Here is a 20,870-nt window from a genome sequence, read left to right as displayed (position 1 = left end):
TACCCCAACGTATGGAGCCCCGGCTCCCAGTCCGCTGAGAACTGCAACTGGCGGTATCAGGCTGAAACTCAACATCAGTGTTGTTTGAAGACATCTCCGGCCGATATGAAGAATAAAGAGAAAGAAAATAACTGCTTCTATATTCGACCTCCTATCTGTCATGGAGGATTCGATTGTTGCCGACGAGAGTCCATCCTCTGTTCCCGAGGCGCCTCTGAACGGCCTCCTTGGGTGCGCCATATTGGTGACAGCGGGGGATCCTGTGTAGGGAGTCGGGGGAAGCTGGACTTATCCTGGGATGGTAGAATATGTAAGTCCCTCAGCAGATCCTCCCCTTCCTGTAGCGTAGAGAAGCCATATTGCCTGTTATTGCGCATGAAAAGGAGACTAAATGGGAATGGCCACCGGTATGGGATAGCATGGTGTTTGAGGGTCTGCAAGATAGGACGAAGCATCCGCCTTTTTTGAATGGTTTGGGGAGCCAGATCAGCAAATACCTGCACCACTGTATTACAAATGGTGATCACCGGAAGCTTCCTAGCTCTTTCCATCACTTTCTCCTTAATCGAGTAATAGTGGAGTTTCACTATAATATCTCTGGGAAGACCATCCCTCCTCATGGCCGTCAATGCTCTATGGGCCCGGTCAATTTCCATATGTGATTCCGATATATCCGGTATCAAGGTAGTGAGTAGCATACGAACCACCGCCGGTACCTCCGTCTGAGATTCCGGGACCCCTCTGATCCTGAAATTATAGCGTCGGGATCTGTTTTCCAGGTCCTCAATTCTGGTGTTCGCTTCCTCCAATTGCTCCTGCAGGTCCTCCCATAAATCTGGTATTCTGGTTAACTCTTGCAGTGATGGAGGTCATTTTGGTTTCAATAGCCTGCATATGAGCCCCCACTTTTTATGTAAATCTTGGTGTACAGCGGCGATCTTGGAGCTTATTTCCCCCATCTGAGCTTGCATAGCTCTCGATATGCAGGAAAAGATGGCGTCCTCTGTCAATCCGGAAGTAATGGCCGGCGGCATGGGCGAGTGCTGTGGCACTTGAAGGGGCGCTGGCTGCGGCAGTCCCAGGTCTGGGATCGGGCCCTCAGCTTGTAAATCCTCCTGTGCCTGCGATGGTGATGCACTGCCATGCTCCCGCAGGAGCACAGGATAGTCCTGTGATAACACCGATGTGCTGGGCTGTATCTGTGTCCCCTGCCATGTTCGGCGCCGCCATCAGCATGTCTGCCACGGACCTCTGAGCCTGGGTTTGCTTACCCCGTCTGCCGCTCCCTCTGGCCATAGGTGGGTGCCCTGGCATCTAAGGTACCTCTCCTATCTTTTATGGGTCTCGATGTCTGCTGTTAGCGATATATATGCTGGGATGCCTTCACGAGGTGCGGAGCCTGGTTAGAACGCGTCCACCATGTTCAGCTGCGCGCATGCGCCCCCCACTTTGTGGATTTGGCTCAGACATTGACTAGCTATCGAGCACTTCTAGATCAGAGGAAAGAGGATTGCACTATTCTGTGCCATGGTAGCTGACTGCAAAACAATTGTCTGTAACGCTAGATATTTTTCCTTAATGTTGTATGTGCCTATGCAGCATGTTTTATACGTTGTGAAGTGGCAAAAAAATCGACAACAAAATTTCCGTTGCATGTGTAAATGGCCAATTTTAAAGTAATTTGCAGTGTTTCTATCATGTAAAATCCTCCCCCCCCCCCTCTGTCCCCTCCTTGGTGCTGCTGCTGATGGAGGGGCTCTGAGCAGAATCAACCTCCTCCCCGCCTTGGCAGCTGCGGATATAGTACCTGCTAACATTTCTTGCCGATAATTAACCTAGGATCCAGAGTAGTGAAGATATATACTGTGACATCCACACTATGCACTTTTTTAGAAACCTGTAAAAATATAATCGAAAAGGAGAAACATTAACCCACAGACTAAGTGGGCATGTGCAGGGTTCATATCGGCTGTGAGGTTGCAGAGCTTTTGTAGGTAACAAAAGGGCTTATTTTCTGCTGAATTCCAAACCTGAAACAAACAAGGTGAGAAGAGCTCTCCTCCTCTATATTGCCATGTTACTCCGGAGGCTCTGCTCCTTTCCTGACAAGCAGGGCAGAAAGCTATTTCTATTGGCTGCTCTGCAGTGAACAAAGGTTCCCTGTGCAGGGACCTGGCTGTGGGGAAAGTGACTGAGCATGCGTGCCCACCAGCACTCCGCTCATTAGGTGGATGTGCACATTGCTATACACTTTGAACACCAGATGGCACCATACTATAAGTAAGTAAATGTCATAATACTTCTCTGATTCATTGATCGCTTGGAGTCCCAGCAGGGTGACCCTCTGTGATCAGCTTATTGTCAAGGGACCCATCCAACAAGAAGGGATTGTCCATAGGGGAGCGCCCCTTTTAAGTTAGCTCTACACTTTGGATATCTGTCAGTGATCTCCCTGGACTTCCCCCATAAACCTGAATTCTGGTAAGAGTAGAGACAGAGGCCATCGGAACCTGTTGGTTTATCCGTAGGAACTGGTTGCTAGAAATAAGAGGGTGCAGTTCTTAGTTCTCATACCCTTTCCGTCAGCTTCCCTAGGCTCTCCTCGCAGAACTATGTATTAGTATCGAGATTTCAATGAATCGTGCATCCCTATTTCGATGCTGTGCGGAGGCAAACTGCTTGATACCGCCAATTTATGTATTTCGATGCTGAGCTGCTGCACAGCTTCGTATTGAAATTAATGAAGAGAACCTTCAGTACCCGCTCCACTCGTCATTAGTGCCGACCGCGTCACAGTAGGAGGGAGGAACGCTCCTCCCCCCCCTTTCTCCTCTGCCACCAATGATAATCGGTGGGTTTCTGATGACGTGCCTGTGTTGCTCGCGCCGCTAGTGTGGTTGATGCTAGGAGTCACTGCCTAGGATTACAGTACAGGGCTGGTTTCCCGCGCGGAGGCAATGACTCCTAGCATCATAGATAACTGATACTAGGAGCCCGGCTTCTTAAACGGTGTACGGTCTGGGAAATGCAGTTGACATGATCCGTATATCACAGACCAAACACCGCCATGTGAATAAGCCCTAATAGTAATTAACCCCATCATTCCCTCAGATTAATGATTATAATGGGCAACATTGGGTTATAGTAAGTGATATCATCAAGTACCTCGCTCAGTCATAATGGGCAACATTGGGTTAATGTGTGAGGTAAATGATGGCGTTAATTACTATTAATGTGAGGCAAATGTAGATTCAAAATTGATAATGCCCTGTGCCTCACATCAGAAAACGGAAGGATGTTTTTGTGTCTTTTTTTGTTTTTTTTATTGTTGCCAAAGTATCGTTTTGGTATCGAGTATCGCAATACTACAAGTATCGGTATGGAAGTCCAAATTCTGTTATCGTGACCACCCTACTATGTATAAGCTATAAACCCCATTTTGCCCTCTATGGACTCTGACTCCCATCTGTTTTCTCGCAGAAACATTTTAGCTGGACGGTGGGCCTTTAGGATATACGATATATGTCGTTTAATATATAGAAACAGTGTAAGTAAATATTCAAACCAGGAAAAGGGACAAGGCCGCCATGTGAACAGAATATCCTGTATAGAGTAATCTTTGAGCGTGAACTACAGTCCCCTCAGATGCTGGCGCTAATCCAACAGAAATGTGATCTGGATTATTGATACTCTTCATAGAGCGCTGTGTATCCTTGTTTTGTTGCTGGGATACATTTAGTTTTTTTGTAGGTAATGAGAAGGGTTTTTTTTTTTGTTTTTTTTTTCTACTAAACTCTTGTTACAGGGTTATTCCGTCTTAAGTGCAAAGTACCTGAAAAGAGCTGAAAATAGAAGAGGAAATAATGTGAAGCGCTGGACAGAGGTCTGTTTAGCACAAATCTGCAAGAAAAGAACGTGTGCTCACATAAATATGAGACCGTTTTGGCCCTGAGTAATGTGTATATAGAAATGTATATATTCACATATGTTATGTCGGCATGCAGAAGTGGGAAGTAAAATGTATTTTTACTTCTAATGACCAAGAAGCACTTTTGAAGCATGAACGATAAGCATTCCTACGGATAGAGCTGATTTCCAATTGTCTGAACATATAAGATGCTTTAAAGGGGTTGTCCAGTCCCTAAAAATTGATGGGATAGGCCATAAATAACTGATGGGTTGCGGTCCGACTCCCGGAACCCACGCTGATCAGCGGTTTAGAATGGGGTGCTGTGCTCATACAAGCGGCGATTCACAGGTATTGCTGCCGCCTTCTCTCATCGAAGGGAGAAGGCCGAAAAACGTAATAGTTGACACACACGTAACGGCGATTCAGAGTGAGCAAGTAGGAATGTACGAGCGCTGCGGAGCCTTCAAAACACAGCTGATCAGTGGGGGTCCCAGGAGTCCGACACCGACCCATCAACTATGGATGGCCTATCCTGAGGAGAGGCCATCAATTTTTAGGTACTGGACAACCCCTTTAACACACTTCAGTAACGCGTATAGCAGGCCTTCAGGTAAGCTAAATATCTAAATTGTAAGATCTGAAAATTGCTATGGCTTGTTGGTCTGGCAATTCATCGCAATATCGGGGAATCTCTATATGTGAGGACATGGTGGTGGTTACTTTTTTCAAGACCATTAGCGAATAGGACATTTCTGAATTGTGTGCACTATCGAAGCACGTAAAGGCCCCCATATTCTTAACCCTTTAGTGACCAGCCTATTTTAGGCCTTAATGACCAAGTAATTTTTTAGTGTGTTTTTTTTTCAGTCATTTAAAGAGCTATAACTTTTTATATATTTCATTCGACCTAGCTATATATGAGGCTTTTTTTTTATTTTTTTTTTGCGGGATTAGTTATATTATTTCATGGCACCACTTTAGGGTACATATAGTTGTTTTTTCTAACTCCTTTTTTACGTCGCTTTCCAAGAGCCATAACTTATTTTTTTACTTTTCCCGTCAATGTAGTGACTTATTTATTAGCCTTTTTATTACTTTTTTTTTGCAGGGCAATGGGAAAAAAATAGCAAGTCTGCCACTGGTTTTTGCGTTTTTTCTTTACAGCGTCCATCTTGCGGTTTAAATGACGTGTTCACTTTATTGTTTGGGTCATTACTGCCGCGTCGATACCATATATGTGTACTTATGACTTTTGATCGCAGATATAATGCTTTTGCATGGGACATCTGTGCTGTACTTGGATTACTCTGCCGTGAAAAGTCGTATTGGTGGTCACTAAGGGGTTAACAAAACTTCTGCTTGGATTGTTTACTAGCATTGTGTGTATTGCTAACATTATGCAGGCAGTAAGATTGTCTGGTCCCTTTCCCAGTAAATTTTCCCGAATTCGCCAAGCCTGCCACTGTTCTACCCAAAACAAGTTTTAGGGTAAGGCTGGGTTCACACGACCTATTTTCAGACGTATTGGAGGCGTTTTATGCCTCGAATTACGTCTGAAAAAACGGCTCCAATACGTCGGCAAACATCTGCCCATTGCTTTCAGTGGGCTTTCTGATGTACTGTGCAGACGACCTGTCATTTTACGCGTCGCTGTCAAAAGACGGCACGTAAAAATACAGCCTCATCAAAGAAGTGCAGGACACTTCTTGGGACGTAATTGGAGCCGTTTTTCATTGACCCTATTGCAAACAGCTCCAAAAACGCCTCAAAAGAAGCTCCAACTTTCATTTTCAGCTTCAAAAACGCCTGAAAATCAGAGGCTGTTTTCTCTGAAATCAGCTCCGTATTTTCAGACGTTTTTTGTTAAGCGTGTGAGCATACCCTAAGAGAACACATGGATACACTGCGGATTTTCCGTAACTGATTTTAATTGCGGAAAGTCCGCAGCGTAGTTCAGTATCAGCAGTGTGGATGATCAAATTTCATCCACACGCAGCGAAAAAATGATGTGGCTAATGCGATGTGATCCCCTGTTCTGAGTGCAGTCTGGCCTCCTGGGATGGTGTTTCAGCCCATGTGACTGCTTCAGCCAATGAAATGCTGCAGCAGTCACATGGACTAAAGAGTCCTCCCAGGAGGCCAGACTGCACTCAGAACAGAGGATTGTGTCGCCATGATCTGCTGGGGGTACGTTTAAAGAGATTCTGTCACCACATTATAAGTGCCCTGTCTCCTACATAAGGAGATCTGCGCTGTAATGTAGGTGACAGCAGTGCTTTTTATTTAAAAAACTCTATTTTCACCACTTTATTAGCTATTTTTAGATTTATGCTAGTGAGTTTCTCAATGGACAACTGGGCGTGTTTTTACTATATGACCAAGTGGGTGTTGTACAGAGGGGTGTATGACGCTGACCAATTTTTACTTTGTATGGTAGCACGGCCCGAAAATGCGGATGACAGCCGGCCGTACCCGCAATTCTACGGGCCGTGATTACGGTCATGTGCATGGGGCCCAACTGGTTTTACCTTGTTTCTTATTTGCACAAAGCGAAGTGCTGTCTGTCTCTGGGTCCTGTTTGCCATTTACCGTTAGTTGCTGCGTGAGAGCTGTCTTCCGCTTCATGCAAGGGCAGCTGGCTGTAACAGACCAAGAGGATCGGTGTAATGAAATTCTATTGATCTCTTTGCTGGGTGAGATGATGAGGGAAGTAAGGGATTCGTATGGCACTGCAAGTGCTTGCATACATAACTGCATGTCCATCTCGCCCACAAACAATGGCTGGAAGTGGTGAATTGCAAACTCCACGTCCGCACTCTACAGCTCCAATCACTGTCTGTAACTGGCGGAGATAGCAGAGTACAGCACTTGGCCATCATCGTTGCCTTTTATTATTCAAGCCTTGTTTGCTGTTTCTATGTGTAAGGTGCAGAATCCAAATGAGATGTAATGTGTGCATACTGTAAACCGCAGCTTACATATGTACAATGAAGTGTGATCATGCAAATGTTAATAGTAAATAAGTTCTAACAATAATAATTAAAAAATATTCTTTCGTATACAGAAACCCTTGATGACTTGACAGAGTTGCTAGTGAAACTGTTTGCAGAAGTAGAGAATAAAAATGTCCCTGTTCCAGAATTCCCTGACAACCCCTTCCAAAAGCAATATCTGCAGGTAAGCGATCGCCATATTAACCTGATCAGTGGAGGAATTTTATTATCTGTTCTATGTAGTTGTTGCTATTCATGAGCTGTCTAGCCCCGCCCCCATCAGGTTTTTCCCCTGTGCACAGTGTGGGGAGTAAGCTGTCAATCAGCGGCTGGTGGGCGGGGCTAGCTGCAGCTCATGAATACAGGCTGCATGAAAAATATTTTTATAAAAAGTACTGATCATTAAATAGTAAGTGATCTAGCATTGGAACTGGGGTCTCTGGCAATACTTTATTCTGCCCTCAGTTATGGCAGCATAAATCTGGTAACGTATTCCCTTTAATTTCTTAATCTACCTTGCTTACTACGAATAATTTATAGATTACTACCTAAAGCGGTTTTCCCAAAATCCTAAATGGTCACCTATCCACAGGATAGTGATAATTTTCTGATTGTTGTGACCCCCACCAATCATAAGAATGGGGGTCCCAAACCCCATGTTCCTCTTCACTGCTCGAAGAGGACCAATTTTTTTTTTTTTTTAACATCTTTATGTAGTTCATTTTGGGGCACTGTATCAGAAATAAAGCTCTGATCATGATTAAGAAATTAATTGGAACAAAATATTGTCCGGGCATTATCGATGACCCATCCTTCGTATAGGCCATCAATATCAGATCGGCGGGTCTTTCAACTCCCGACACCCCCGGTGGTCAGCTGATTGATCAGGGTTGTGGCGCTTGTCGTCGCAGCATTTTCCCAGTTTACAGGCACATAGCTGTAGGCTTCTATTGCGGCTGTGTCTGGGATTTCCATTCCGGTCCCATTTAAGTGGGACTGAGCTGCATTCCCAGGCACAGCTGCTCCGGGTGTGTGTGGCGCTGTGCCCAGTAAACACTGAAGTGGCCACGGTGATACTCCTTTACCCCTTCAGTCAGCTGATCAGCAGGGGTAATGGGAGTCTGACCCCCACCGATCTGATATTGATGACCTATACTAAGGATAGGCCATCAACTTCTAAAATACTTGGACAACCCCTTAAAGAGGCTCTGTCACCAGATTTTGCAACCCCTATCTGCTATTGCAGCAGATAGGCGCTGCAATGTAGATTACAGTAACGTTTTTATTTTTTAAAAACGAGCATTTTTGGCCAAGTTATGACCATTTTTGTATTTATGCAAATGAGGCTTGCAAAAGTCCAAGTGGGCGTGTATTACGTGCGTACATCGGGGCGTTTTTACTACTTTTACTAGCTGGGCGTTCTGACGAGAAGTATCATCCACTTCTCTTCAGAACGCCCAGCTTCTGGCAGTGCAGACACAGCGTGTTCTCCAGAGATCACGCTGTGACGTCACTCACAGGTCCTGCATCGTGTCAGACGAGCGAGGACACATCGGCACCAGAGGCTACAGTTGATTCTGCAGCAGCATCAGCGTTTGCAGGTAAGTCGATGTAGCTACTTACCTGCAAACGCTGATGCTGCTGCAGAATCAACTGTAGCCTCTGGTGCCGATGTGGCCGACACGATGCAGGACCTGGGGCAGGAAGTGAGTGACGTCCCAGCGTGATCTCTCGAACACGCTGTGTGTCTGCACTGCCAGAAGCTGGGCGTTCTGAAGAGAAGTGGATGATACTTCTCGTCAGAACGCCCAGCTAGTAAAAGTAGTAAAAACGCCCCGATGTACACACATAATACACGCCCAGTTGGACTTTTGCAAGCCTCATTTGCATAAATACAAAAATGGTCATAACTTGACCAAAAATGCTAATTTTTTTAAAAATAAAAACGTTACTGTAATCTACATTGCAGCGCCGATCTGCTGCAATAGCAGATAGGGGTTGCAAAATCTGGTGACAGAGCCTCTTTAAGGCCGGGTTCCCACTGGTCGGATAAATCAAGAAGCGTATCTGACCTGGAACCCGCAGTACGTTCCCGTTCGAAGACCACCAATGTGGTGCGATTTTTCAAACTGAATTTCCGCTTCGGAAAAAACTGCTCATATTTACCCCCTCAGTCTTCTCTGCACATAGTCCGTCCTCCTACGATGAGCTTGCGGGCCATGTGACGCTGCAACCTGTGATTGGCTGCAGCGGTCACATGGGATGAAACGTCTTCCCAGGAGGGCCGGACTGCAGGAAGGAGAGCATTCTGGGTAACTGAATTTTTTTCATATTTTTTTTTTTTCCCCGGCGTGATTTTTGCGGTGTAATCGCATCGATCTTGGCGCAAAAGTCGCAACTGTCTGCTTTCTGTTGCGGGTTTTGTTTCCCCATTGAATTCAAAACCTGCAACAGAAAATCAACACCGTAGGCATGAGAGTTTCTAAATCGCATCCCCTTTGCTGCTACTGTAAATGCTGAAGAATTTCCTCGCAATTTTCCCTTGTGGAAATTCCACAGCGTTTACGCTGGCCTAAGACTTTTGAAAGGTTCGCTTTAATCTTTTTTTTGTTTTTGCCTTCTAGAAAACATATAAAATAGTCCCTATTAAGGACATCAGAAATTTATATGTCACCTTCCCAATTCCTGACCTCCAGAAGTATTACAAGTCTAACCCAGGTCATTACCTTGGCCACCTCATTGGACATGAAGGTCCTGGAAGTCTACTCTCTGAACTTAAGTCTAAAGGTAAAATAAACTGGTTCCAACAAGATTTTAAGTGCCAGATATTGTTCTATATGTTTGTATGGTATCTCTAAGGGCCTATTCACATTACTTTTAAGACCTCCATTTAATGTATACACCGTGAAATGCTCCCAACATATGTTAGGATGCCATGCAGAGGCATCTATCACACAGGTCCTATTGTAAAACATTTATTGTATTTATACTGTTCAGCATATATACAACTTTTTTTTTTTTTTTATACGGACATAACCGCTTTTACCACCAGACAGAGGCCAAAAGGACACTGCATTGAAGTTTGTCAGGCTATTGAAACCCTATGGACATGTTTAGCGAGTACGTCGGGATCTTAGGCCCCATGCACACGACCGCAAAAAACGCCCGTAATTACGGCACGTTATTACGGGCCCATGGACTTCTATTGACCACGGGTACCTCCCCGTATGCTTACGGGAAGGTGCCCGTGTCGTTGAAAAATATAGAACATGTCCTATTTCAGGCCGTAATTACAGCACGGGCAGGCCCATAGAAGTCTATGGGGCTCCCGTAATTACGGGTGACTACGTGTGTGCACCTGTAATTACGGGAGCGTTTCTAGGCGACGTCCGTAAATAGTCACTGTCCAGGGTGCTGAAACAGTTAAACGATTGGCAGTAACTGTTTCAGCACCCTGGACAGTGACTGTCGATCACAATATAGATCAACCTGTAAAAAAAAAAAAAAAAACATACTTACCCAGAACTCCCTGCTTGTTCCTCCAGTCCGGCCTCCCGGGATGACGTTTCAGCCCATGTGACCGCTGCAGCCAATCACAGGCTGCAGCGGTCACATGGACTGCCGCATCATCCAGGGAGGTCGGACGATGTCGAGAGGGACGCGTCACCAAGACAACGGCCGGGTAAGTATGAATTTATTTTACTTTTTCTGCGCAAAGGGCTGTCCCTTCTCTCTATCCTGCACTGATAGAGAGAAGGGGCTGCCGATTAGTGCAGTGCAATTTTGCAGCGAAAATGCTCCCATAAATACCGGTGGAATACGGGTGACACCGGACCCATATTTACGGGAGGAAAAAAATACGGTCATGTGCATGAGGCCTTACCTGGGGTACACTCTAAACCTATATCACAAATATGAGGTGTACGGCTTATATTCTCTCCAAGCTTACAAATAGAATGATTTTATTTTTATGAAGCCTTTGACATATTTCTATGTCTGGCACAGGAGCTGGCGTAGATTTTCACTATAATGCTCACCAGCTTCTTCCATAAAGTATAATAAATTTGTCATTTTGTTTATTATGGCCCTACCCCCAAAAGTGTCGGACAGTGATACAAAAATAACATAAAATCCAGAAGTCGCAGTTTGAATTTTGGGACCTTTTTTGCAACCTTTCTATGCAAGAAAACTGGTGTAGAACGGTTGATTAACCCCTTAACGACATGTCACGTACAGGTACTTGGCAGCCGTTAAGAGGAAGTATGGAGCGGGCTGAGCTGAGCTCGCTTCATACGCAGCGGGAGACTGCTGAGTTACGCAGCCGACACCTCACTGCAACGGAAGGAATCAAAGTTCACTTTAATTCTGCACATTTAACACCTTAAATGCCACGGTCAATTGCGACAGCCGCGTTTAAATTGTTAGAATCAGGGGGCGCCTTCTCAAACACGCCATTGCGGCCCCCCCCCCCATGGCATGATCGGCCGTTTACAGTGGCTGTTATGGCAGCCTGGGGCCCTAATAAAGGCCCCCAGGTCTGCCATCTTTGGACTGCTTTGAAGCCCTGCTGCCGGGCTTCAAGGGACACTGTCCAAATCACGATATACTTTATCGATCGCTGCTTCAAGTCAGTCAACTTCAAATAAGTTATCGTAACTGGTATCGCCGCATCCGTAAAAGTCTGAACTATCACAATATAGCGGCGTTTAACCCGCTCGTGAACGACAAAAAACAATATACATAAAACATGCAAATGTTTGTTTTTCGGGCACAGTCGTCTCCAAAAAATAGGAATAAAGTGATCAAAAAGTCGCATGTACGCCAAAATGGTAATGGTGAAAACTACAGCTCGCCCCGCAAAATGTAAGCACTCCCCTCTAAATTGATGGAAAAATAAAGTTATGGCTCTGACTTAATTTTTTTTTTTTTTTTTTTTTTTTAGCTAATAGGTTTAATTGTTTTTATAAGTGGTAAAACCTAAAACAAAACCTAAATTTAGGATCGCCGTAATCGTATCAACCTGTAGAATTCCCCCATAGTCGTAAAGCAATGCCTCAGCTCGAACATCAATCCCTCCTGGAATTAATTTTTTGCTATGCTTGCGCTTTCTAGTCTAGGGATCCGCTAAAAGCTATCCGTACGTGATACGTTTTTTGCGGAATCCTAGGTGTACTCTGTAATGACCTAAATGGTGCGACAGAGCAAATTGGTTATAAGTTTAAAAACATGTATACTTTTCTTTCTTTGACTTTGCCCTGGTTTTTTTTTTTTTTTGTTTTTTTTTTTTCCCGTAGGCTGGGTAAATACTCTGGTTGGAGGCCAGAAAGAGGGTGCCAAAGGCTTCATGTTCTTCATCATTAATGTAGATCTAACTGAAGAAGGCCTGTGTAAGTAATTTAGAGAACCTTTTTGAAAGTCTTCAGTGTTGGGATGTGATTTTCCAATATAAAAATGGATTTCTCCCTTCCTTTTCACATTATATCATATAAGAAACCCTTTATATAAAGTCTCTATAGGGGTTTAAATAAATGTATTAGCTCTGCTTTTTTTTTTTTTTTTTTTTTTGCAGCGGTGATTCCGTTAGAAAATCTGCACCACAATTTTGGTGTGGGTTTTGTGGCTATGGTGGTTTTGCATTAGGCTGTTTTTTTAAAAATTTGGCTCTGTAATAAGCCAGCCTTGTAAAAGGAGTCCTAATCCTTACTGTAAATAATAATGCATTCATACTGAGACAAACCCCAATATCTTAAGTTGACAGTCTTATCATTTTAGAAGGTCCATGAGCTGCTTTTTTCTTTTGTTTTGAGAATTGCCTATTCCATATGTAAGCTATGAGAAACTGTATCTGTGTAAAATCTAGCAAAGCCCAAAATAAGATTGAACACCATGTTTGTTTTTTTAATATATAGTGCACGTGGATGATATAATTTTCCACATGTTTCAATATATCCAAAAACTCAGAACTGAAGGCCCTCAAGAATGGGTGTTCCAGGAATGCAAGGTGAGTCTTGTGTCTAAAGATATTAACCGTTAAATAATTCTCAGGGTTTGATTTTCTTGTCCGAGGCCTCACGCACACGAGCGTAGTGGTTATGTGGTCCGCTAAACCATGGATCCGTTACTGTCCGTTTTGACTGCAAAATAAAACATTTTGTTGTGCATATGTGTTTGATCAGGATTCAGCACAAAGTGATTTTTACCAGTTTACTGAAGCCACAAATCCGGACCGTTAAATAACTTACCCTGATTTATTTATTTTTTATGATATTTATTTTTTTTGCCTCGGGACGGATCTGTAAAAACCACGGCCGTGTGCTTGGGGCTGTAGAAATTAATGGGTCTGTAAGAATGCGGATAAATTGCGGACTCAAATTCAGGGTTGTGTGCATGAGGCCAAACATTGTATTTACATATTTAACCCCTTCCCGCCGGATCACGTACAGTAACGTCATGAAAACTGGTGTCTTACCGCATTTTCACGTTACTGTACGTCATGGAGATGAAGCTGGCTCAGGAGCTAAGCCAGCGACATCACCGCCGGGTGACAGCTGTATGTTACAGCTGGCACCCTGAGGTATCGGGCAGGACCGGAGCTAGCCTCCGATCCGACCGATTAACCCCTCAAATGCTGCGTTCAATAGAGATCGCAGCATGTGAGGAGTTTATAGCCACCGGCACCCCAGCAACGTGATCGCTGGGTTGCCGGTGGCTGCAAAGGCGATCGGAGGGCTAATGCTTACCTCCTGGTCCGCCAGTAATTGAATCCTCCTATGCCCCGTCGTCGGCGGGGCCCAGGAGGCTACCGGTACCATCGGCAAGATGGCGCCGTCTCAGCTTCCGGCTCAGAAGCTGAGCCGGCGTCATCAGCAGTGGGTGTCCACTGTATGTTACACCGGACACCCCGATCTAACGCCAGGAACCGGAGCTAGCTCCGATTCCTGGCATTAACCCCTTCGATGCAGAGATCCATTGTGATCGCTGCATCCTAGAGGTTTGTAGAAAATCTGCAGCCTTGCCATGCGATGGCAAGGCTGGCGACTGCTACCATGGCAACAGAAGCGCTAACAATGGACTCCTGTCTGCCATTACGTAAGCTGATTAGGCCCCGCCCAGAGGCGGAGCCTGATCGGCTTGCTGTCAGTGAACAACTGACAGTTCCAATACATTGCACTACATAGGTAGTGCAATGTATTAGAACATCAAACAAACAGTTGGACATTCAAGTCGACTAGTGGGACTAAAGAAAAGTGTAAAAAAAGTAAAAATAAAAGTTGTAAAACAAACAATAAAAGTTTCAAATAATAACACCAAACACAATCGCCCTTTTTCACTTATCAAGTCATTTATTATAGAAAAAAATAATAAAGCCATACATATTTGGTATCGCAGCGACCGTAACGACCTGAACTATAAAAATATTATGTTATTTATCCAGCGCAGTGAACGCCGTAAAAAAAACAACAACTCAAAAACACTGCCATAATCACTGTTTTTTTGGTCACTGTCTTCCAAAAATTTAAATAAAAAGTGATCAAAAAGTCGCATGTATCCAAAAATGGTACCTAAAAAATCTATACCTCGTCTTGCAAAAAACAAGCCCTCACACAGCTCCATCGACGAAAAAAATGTAAAAGTTATGGCTCTCACAACTTGGCGACAGAAAAAATACATTCTCTTTCCAAAAGTAATTTTATTGTGCAAAAAGTTATAAAGTTCTATAAATTTGGTATCACCGGAATTGTACTGACCCGCAGAATAAAGGTAACATGTAGTTTATAACGTACGGTGAACGCTGTATATAAAAAAAAAAGTGGCACAAGCTGGGCACGACATATTTGACACTGAATTGGCATATCTGGGGAAAAATTTAAATTTGTACCTTCCGCAGCGCAATCATTTATGGAAAAGACACGTGGGGTGAAAATGCTCACTACACCTCTTAATAAATGCCTTGAGGGGTGCAGTTTCCAAAATGGGGTCACTTCTCAGGGGTTTCTTTTATTATTTCACATCAAAGCCTCTGCAATTGTGAACCAATACTTTATATGTCGCCAAATTAGGCCTCAATTTTACACGGTACTCTTTCACTCCTGAGCCCTGTCGAATGTCCAGGCAAAAGATTAGGGCCACACGTAGGGTGATTCTAAAACGGGGAAACACCGCATAATAATTGAGAGCTGTCTTGTTATGGTGGCACAAGCCGGGCACCATATATTGGCGTATCTAAGGAAAAATTCCCATTTTCATTCTCCCACATCGTGTGCACACGAATTTCTGCAAAACACCTGTGGGGTTAACATGCTCACTACACCCCTAGGTGAATACCTTGAGGGTGTTGTTTCCAAAATGGGGTCACTTCTGGGGGGGATCCACTGTTTTGGTCCCACAGGGACTTTGCAAATGCAACATAGCGACCAGAAACCAATCCAGCAAAATCTGTACACCAAAAGCAAATGGCGCTCCTTCCCTTCTGAGCCCTGCCATGTGCCCAAACAGCATTTTATGACCACGTGTGGGGTATTGCCGTACTCCAGAGAAGTTGCTTTACAAATGTTGGGGTTCTTTTTTTCCTTTTATTTGTTGAGAAAATTAAAAATTTGGAGCTAAAGCTACGTCTTATTGAAGAAATTTTTTTTTTTTATTTTCACTGCCCAATTCTAATAAAATCTATGAAACACCAGTGGAGGCAAAATGCTCACTACACCCCTAGATGGATTCCTCAAGGGGTGTAGTTTTCTCAATGGAGTCACTTTTTTGGCGTTTTCACGGTTTTGGTCCCTCAGGGGCTTTGCAAATGCGACATGGCCTGCGCAAACCATTCCTGCTAAATTTGAGCTCCAAAAGCCAAATAGCGCTCTTTCCCTTCTAAGCTCCGCCGTGTGTCCAAACATCTATTTATAACCACATGTGGGGTATTGTTGCTTTACAAATGTTGTGGTGCTTTTTCTCCTTTAGTCCTCGTGGAAATTAGAAAAAATTAGCTAAACCTACATTATCTTTGAAAGAATGACGATTTTCTTTTTCTCGGCCTAATTCCAATAATTTCTGCAAAAAACCTGCGGGGTCAAAATGCTCACTATACCCCTAGATAATTTCCTCAAGGGGTGTAGTTTCCCAAATGGGGTCACTTTTGGTGGATTTCCACTGTTTTGGCACCGAAAGAGCCCTTGAAACCTGACATGGTGCCTAAAATATTTTCTAATAAAAAGGAGGCCCAAAAGCCACAAGGTGCTCCTTTGCTTCTGAGGCCGGTGTTTCAGTCCATTACCACACTAGGGCCACATGTGGGATGTTTCTAAAAACTGCAGAATCTGGGCAATAAATATTGAGTTGCGTTTCTCTGGTAAAAACTTCTGTGTTACTAGCTGGGCGTTCTGACGAGAAGTATCATCCACTTCTCTTCAGAACGCCCAGCTTCTGGCAGTGCAGACACAGCCGTGTTCTCGAGAGATCACGCTGTGACGTCACTCACTTCCTGCTCCAGGTCCTGCATCATGTCGGCCACATCGGCACCAGAGGCTACAGTTGATTCTGCAGCAGCATCAGCGTTTGCAGGTAAGTCGATGTAGCTACTTACCTGCAAACGCTGATGCTGCTGCAGAATCAACTGTAGCCTCTGGTGCCGATGTGTCCTCGCTCGTCCGACACGATGCAGGACCTGTGAGTGACGACACAGCGTGATCTCTCGAGAACACGGCTGTGTCTGCACTGCCAGAAGCTGAGCGTTGTGGAGAGAAGTGGATGATACTTCTCGTCAGAACGCCCAGCTAGTAAAAGTAGTAAAAACGCCCCGATGTACGCACATAATACACGCCCAGTTGGACTTTTACTTTAAACACGCCCACTTGGACTTTTGCAAGCCTCATTTGCATAAATACAAAAATGGTCATAACTTGGCCAAAAATGCTCGTTTTTAAAAAATAAAAACGTTACTGTAATCTACATTGCAGCGCCGATCTGCTGCAATAGCAGATAGGGGTTGCAAAATCTGGTGACAGAGCCTCTTTAAAAATGAATGCTGAAAAAAAAAAATGAAATTTGAAAATTTCACCTCTACTTTGCTTTAATTCCTGTGAAACGTTTAAAGGGTTAAGAAACTTTCTAAATGCTGTTTTGAATACTTTGAGGGGTGAAGTTTTTAAAATGGGGTGACTTTTTGGGGGTTTCTAATATATAAGGCCCTAAAAGCCGCTTCACAACTGAACTGGCCCCTGTAAAAATAGCCTTGAAATTTTCTTGAAAATGTGAGAAATTGCTGCTAAAGTTCTAAGCCTTTGTGACGTCATAGAAAAATAAAAGGACGTTCAAAAAACGATGCCAATCTAAAGTAGACATATGGGGGATGTTAATTAGCAACAATTTTGTGTGGTATAACTGCCTGTCTTACAAGCAGATACATTTTAATTTAGAAAAATGCTAATTTTTGCAGTTTTTCACTGGTAAATATTGAATTTATCGACCACATTTTTCCACTATCATAAAGTCCAATGTGTCACGAGAAAACAATCTCAGAATCGCTTTGATAGGTAAAAGCATTCCGGAGTTATTACCACATAAAGTGAAATATGTCCGATTTTGAAAAAATGGGTCTGGTCCTGAAGGCCAAAATGAGCTTGGTCCTGAAGGTCCTATTCACACGGCCGCGTTCGGGCAATCGGATACGCACCATGTTTCGGCCGCGTTTCCCAGACCGAACACCGTTCAGGGAGACATTCTTCTAGCATCATAGTACCTGCCTCCCAGTGGGAGTATTCCCGTACTGGAATATTGTTTTCAATACTGAACGTTAGTCCCGCAGGAAGGCAGCGTCATGGATGACTATGATGCTAGGAGTATGGCTCCCTGGACTGTGTTCAGTCCGGAAAATGCGGTAAACATATGGTCCGTATCTTACGGACCAAACACCGTCGTGTGAATAAGGCCTTAAAGGGTGTGTCCCTGTCCCGTCGTCCCCCCCCCCCCCCTCATAAATATTTGGAGGGATTACCCCTTTAGGCTATGTTCACACGGGGTATTTTGCCGAGTTTTTTGACGCGGAAACCGCGGCGCAAAAACGGCCCGAGAACGCCTCCCATTGATTTCAATGGGAGGCGTCGGCGTCTTTTTCCCGCGAGCAGTAAAACTGCCTCGCGGGAAAAAGAAGCGACATGCCCTATGTTCAGGCGCTTCCGCCTCTGACCTCCCATTGACTTCAATGGGAGGCAGAAAAAGCGTATTTCGCGCTGTTTTATACCCGCGGCGCTCAATGGCCGCGGGCAAAAAACGGCGCGAAATTCGGCGTGCAGGGAGAAGAATATCTGCCTCAAACTTCCAAACGGAATTTTGAGGCAGATATTCCTCCTGCAAAATACCCTGTGTGAACATAGCCTTAAAGGGTAATTAAACGTTTAACAAAGTTCTGATGTGTCAGTGACCTGTCGGAAGTTTTGATTGGTGGGGGTTCGAGCACTGAGACCCCCACCAATCGCTAAAATGAAGCGGCAGAAGTGCTCGTGTGAGCGCTGAGCTGTGTCGTTTCTGTTCGGCTTTTTCCGGAAATCCATGTTGCGGTGTACGGGCTCAATAGAAAGTCCATGAGCCCGTACTCCGCTACATCGGCTTTCTGGTAAAAGCCGAGCAAACTAAGCGGCTCAGCGCTCACACGAGCACTTCTGCCGCTACATTTTAGCAATTGGTGGGGGTCTGAGCACTGACAGGACACTATGACATGTCAGAAGTTTGAACGTTTAGTAACCCTTTAATGTAGTTTTGGATGTTCTCCTATATCCGGGTGGGTATACCTGGTATGCTTAAATTTGTTTATCACTATACCTGATCAAAATTTATCATTTATTACATGTAAATGACCCAAAACAATGGTTTTCAATTGGAGATCACTTCTGGCATTGTAAATTAAATTGGCCAACGTTTTAAAAATGTGTTCTGTCAAAGGCTGACATGTACCTCTATGGTATATGATAAGGGGGCCGATGTTTGGCATTTGACAAAAGTGCACCACAAATGGTAATAAAGCCTTACACAAATGTTAATGAGCCCCCATTATGAATCCCTCTAACGCCTTATTCAGACAAGCTTATTTCACGTCCATGCGGTGTCTGTTTTTTACACGGACCTGTGAAAATCAATGGGGCTATTCAGACCATGTGTCTTTCACGCAGCGTGTCTGTTGCGTGAAACTCCCTATATGTCCTATTTTTGTGCGTTTTGCGCACCATGTAGCCCATTGAAGACGATGGGTGCGTCATCCGTGTGCTGTCCATGATTCACGCAACGGTTGCTAATGAAATGATGAGGAAAATATAAAACCTTGAGTTTTTTTTTTTGTTTTGTTTTTTGCCGACGTAAAAAACTCATGCCATACACACGTAAAAAAAGCAGATGCGCACCGTACACAGATGTCACACCGAACTGCAACGCAAGAAAAACGTTGCGTTTTGTACGCACGCAAAACTGACCGGTTTGTGTGAATAAGGCCTAAGGCTCGGGTTCACCTTAACATCAGATCTTCTGTTTATAATGGAGCCATTACTGCTGTGCGGAGTCCAAAATGTTCTGGTAAATCTCCAACAAATATTTAACACCGCGGCTCGTCATTTCTAGCTACTGGTCAAACCAGTGTTGCCAGTTATGGTGCAGTCAAAAGACCTTTCTGTTTCATGGGTAACTTATGTCTGTGGAGTCACGGTCTTGGTAAAGGGCAGGGTGTTTATGTATTTTTCAGCAGTATATTCAAGGAATTACTGAAACCTTCTGGGATGGTCATTCTGGTCCTGTTCAGATCATGGTGACCTTTCCTTCTGTAACCCTGCACCACCTGCTGCTGCTGCCGCTGTGACTTGGATTTAGTGTGTACATGTGCCAATATCTATTTATTTATTTTAAGCCCTTCTTTTTTGTATGCTTTTGTGAAATCCGTGTTGTCTCATGCATTGCAAAACGAGAATGTCAGCACCACCTAACGTGAAATGACTGTGCAGATGCTTATCGACTGACTGAAATCCAAATACAAACATAAGACTACAGAAGGACCCTACAGGCACTGATAGTTGTATAAATTATTACTGCCATCCTTCACTAGACCTTGATCAAACCCGCCACTGCAAAATTAACATTTCTGTATTTACAGTACCAATTTCCTACAGTTACCACATCACTGGACAGCTTGGTCCCCAGCCGATCTGTTCCGATCCTACGTGATATCACCTGTTAGAATCGGAAATGGAGCAAATGGGCCATACAGGATCAGTGTGGAAAGCACTGGAACATATTACATGTCCATTCAACATCCAAGTTGTAAGAACCCATAATACTTAGCCATAGGGCCCTACTTTGCCTTCAATTGCATATGGCGTTGCATAGGTTTTTTTTCTGTTGGATGCTGTTACAGAGCTATTCTCCTCTAGGAGCATTGCTAAATAACTCCATATTATGGGGCCACAGTAACTCATTTTACAGTGGTAATGCACAGATGCAGCCATTTGCATTAGGCTCTGTTCACACAGTTTGACGCGGAGACCATGTCGGAATCGCACCCCCCCCCCCCCCCCCACACACTGATTTCAATGGGAGGCAGAGGCTTTTATTTTTATTTTTTTTTGCAGACTGCGTTTGCGGCAAGAGGGATATGCCACTTTTTTTTTTTTTTTTCCCTCCGGTTTACGCCTCTGACCTCCCATTTGAAATCAAAAGGAGGCAGAAAAAGCCTGCGCCACTCACTTCCGTGCATTTTTTGCCTGCAGTCCTTTCATTAACTTCATGGCCACGGGCGAAAACGTGCGTGCAGGTCAAAATCTGCCTCTAAATTGCTGGAGGAATTCCAAGGCAGAATATTTTATTTTTCTTGCCTGCAAAAAAACTCTGAACAGGTATAGAGGGGACCCATCTCTCTAACTGTTTTTAGATGCCTATTAACCACATCATCTAATTGGTTTAACATGCCGGAATCTAAGTGATCGCCGATCCCAGCT

General features: G+C 44.2%; 1 protein-coding gene across 4 annotated transcripts in view; it reads left to right on the top strand.

The window, feature by feature from the left end:
• IDE (insulin degrading enzyme) overlaps nt 1–20,870 on the top strand; it is a 96,713-nt gene that overhangs the window by 36,248 nt on the left and 39,595 nt on the right. For all 4 annotated transcript variants that reach the window (XM_075840991.1, XM_075840990.1, XM_075840989.1 and 1 more), the window contains exons 6-9: nt 6,975–7,087; nt 9,528–9,690; nt 12,198–12,290; nt 12,813–12,904. In XM_075840991.1, coding sequence (XP_075697106.1) covers nt 6,975–7,087; nt 9,528–9,690; nt 12,198–12,290; nt 12,813–12,904 — 461 coding nt within the window. The remainder of the gene's footprint in view (nt 1–6,974; nt 7,088–9,527; nt 9,691–12,197; nt 12,291–12,812; nt 12,905–20,870) is intronic.

Source organism: Rhinoderma darwinii, chromosome 11 (assembly GCF_050947455.1).
Source record: "Rhinoderma darwinii isolate aRhiDar2 chromosome 11, aRhiDar2.hap1, whole genome shotgun sequence".
Taxonomy (NCBI): domain Eukaryota; kingdom Metazoa; phylum Chordata; class Amphibia; order Anura; family Rhinodermatidae; genus Rhinoderma; species Rhinoderma darwinii.
Note: the sequence above shows the minus strand (reverse complement) of the source record. Positions and strands in the feature narration are given on the sequence as shown.